Source organism: Perkinsus marinus (genome assembly GCF_000006405.1).
Source record: "Perkinsus marinus ATCC 50983 genomic scaffold scf_1104296957572, whole genome shotgun sequence".
In the NCBI taxonomy this organism is placed as follows: domain Eukaryota; phylum Perkinsozoa; order Perkinsida; family Perkinsidae; genus Perkinsus; species Perkinsus marinus.
Genome location: NW_003207078.1, coordinates 1 through 1,072, shown reverse-complemented (window position 1 = coordinate 1,072; position 1,072 = coordinate 1). Strand labels below are relative to the sequence as shown.

The window sequence follows — 1,072 nt, the reverse complement described above, 5'->3', positions numbered from 1 at the left end:
AATTGAAGTGTCTGGGGGCGTTTATCAATATATACCCATTCTGACCGGCCGACTGCTCAGTATGGAACCATAGACTCATCCAATTATGACGCAGGATAGAAGTAGTTGAAACCGAGAAGTCGGCTGGTGCGATGACTGCTGTTCTGAGCTTGCCTAGTACAGGGAGACTGCCGAAGAACACCTCAGGTTGGGCTGACATGAAGACACTGCCCTCCACTATATACAATTGGTTCGCTTGAGGGTTATACCCGCGAGAAGCAATCGTAACACGCCACCTGTTGGAGCTGCTCGCTTGGCCCACTGGGGAGGGTGGGTTATCGACGACGATCTTGATCATAATACTGCTGCCACTATAGATGACATCATAGCCCGACAGACCAAAGCTGCACTCATTGTTGCCACTGAACGACCACATCTCGGGCTTCTCCACCGTGCCCTTGCCTTGCGGTAGTCTTGTCTTGAATAACGACAGACTATCCTCGACAGCCGCAGTCTCACGGCAAACGTAACCTTCTGGTAGACTCAAAGTGAATAATGCGGCAATTGCCGTGCCGCTACCACCAGCAAACAGCGTCGCGCCGAGGTTTAGTTTCACATAGATGATGTTACCAACATCGGATTTGAAGGGTTTCGTATGACCATCAGTGGCGAGTATCTAAGTAGCACAACTGTAGCCCCTGTGTGGTAATAGCTACTTACCCTTGCTAGAGTGAATCCTGCATCAGGCTTCTTCCAAAGATAATCTCCACTAGACATGACATAGGAGGGGCTCTCGTCAGCTGACGTAGTGATCTGTGCCGCTAGCCTGTCAGGGAAGAAGCCTCCCCGAGGTAGGTCCAAGTTATTCAGCTCTATCTTCACCATTCTTGTGCCGTACAGAGGAGTCATTCCATCAGGCAAGCTGAGCTTGAGGATGTTCTTGTGACCGTTGGGCACGACTGACTCTGTCTTCACTTCAGTGATGTCACCACAAACACTCGTTGAGTCGACGGCAGTGCACGTCATAGTCGGCTCTCTCTCCATATCCCATTCTAATAAGGGCCACATGTATATCCTTAGGATGCTGCCACCG

The 1,072-nt window shown here is 50.6% G+C and overlaps 1 protein-coding gene across 1 annotated transcript; it reads right to left on the bottom strand.

The window, feature by feature from the left end:
* Positions 1-83: 83 nt before the first annotated feature.
* Positions 84-1,005, bottom strand: Pmar_PMAR027971 (hypothetical protein; the record flags this gene model as incomplete). The annotated part of the gene is made up of 3 exons (XM_002774742.1): positions 84-153; positions 198-655; positions 700-1,005. The coding sequence occupies 3 exons, from the start codon at positions 1,003-1,005 to the stop codon at positions 84-86; spliced, it is 834 nt and encodes a 277-aa protein (XP_002774788.1).
* Positions 1,006-1,072: the final 67 nt, after the last annotated feature.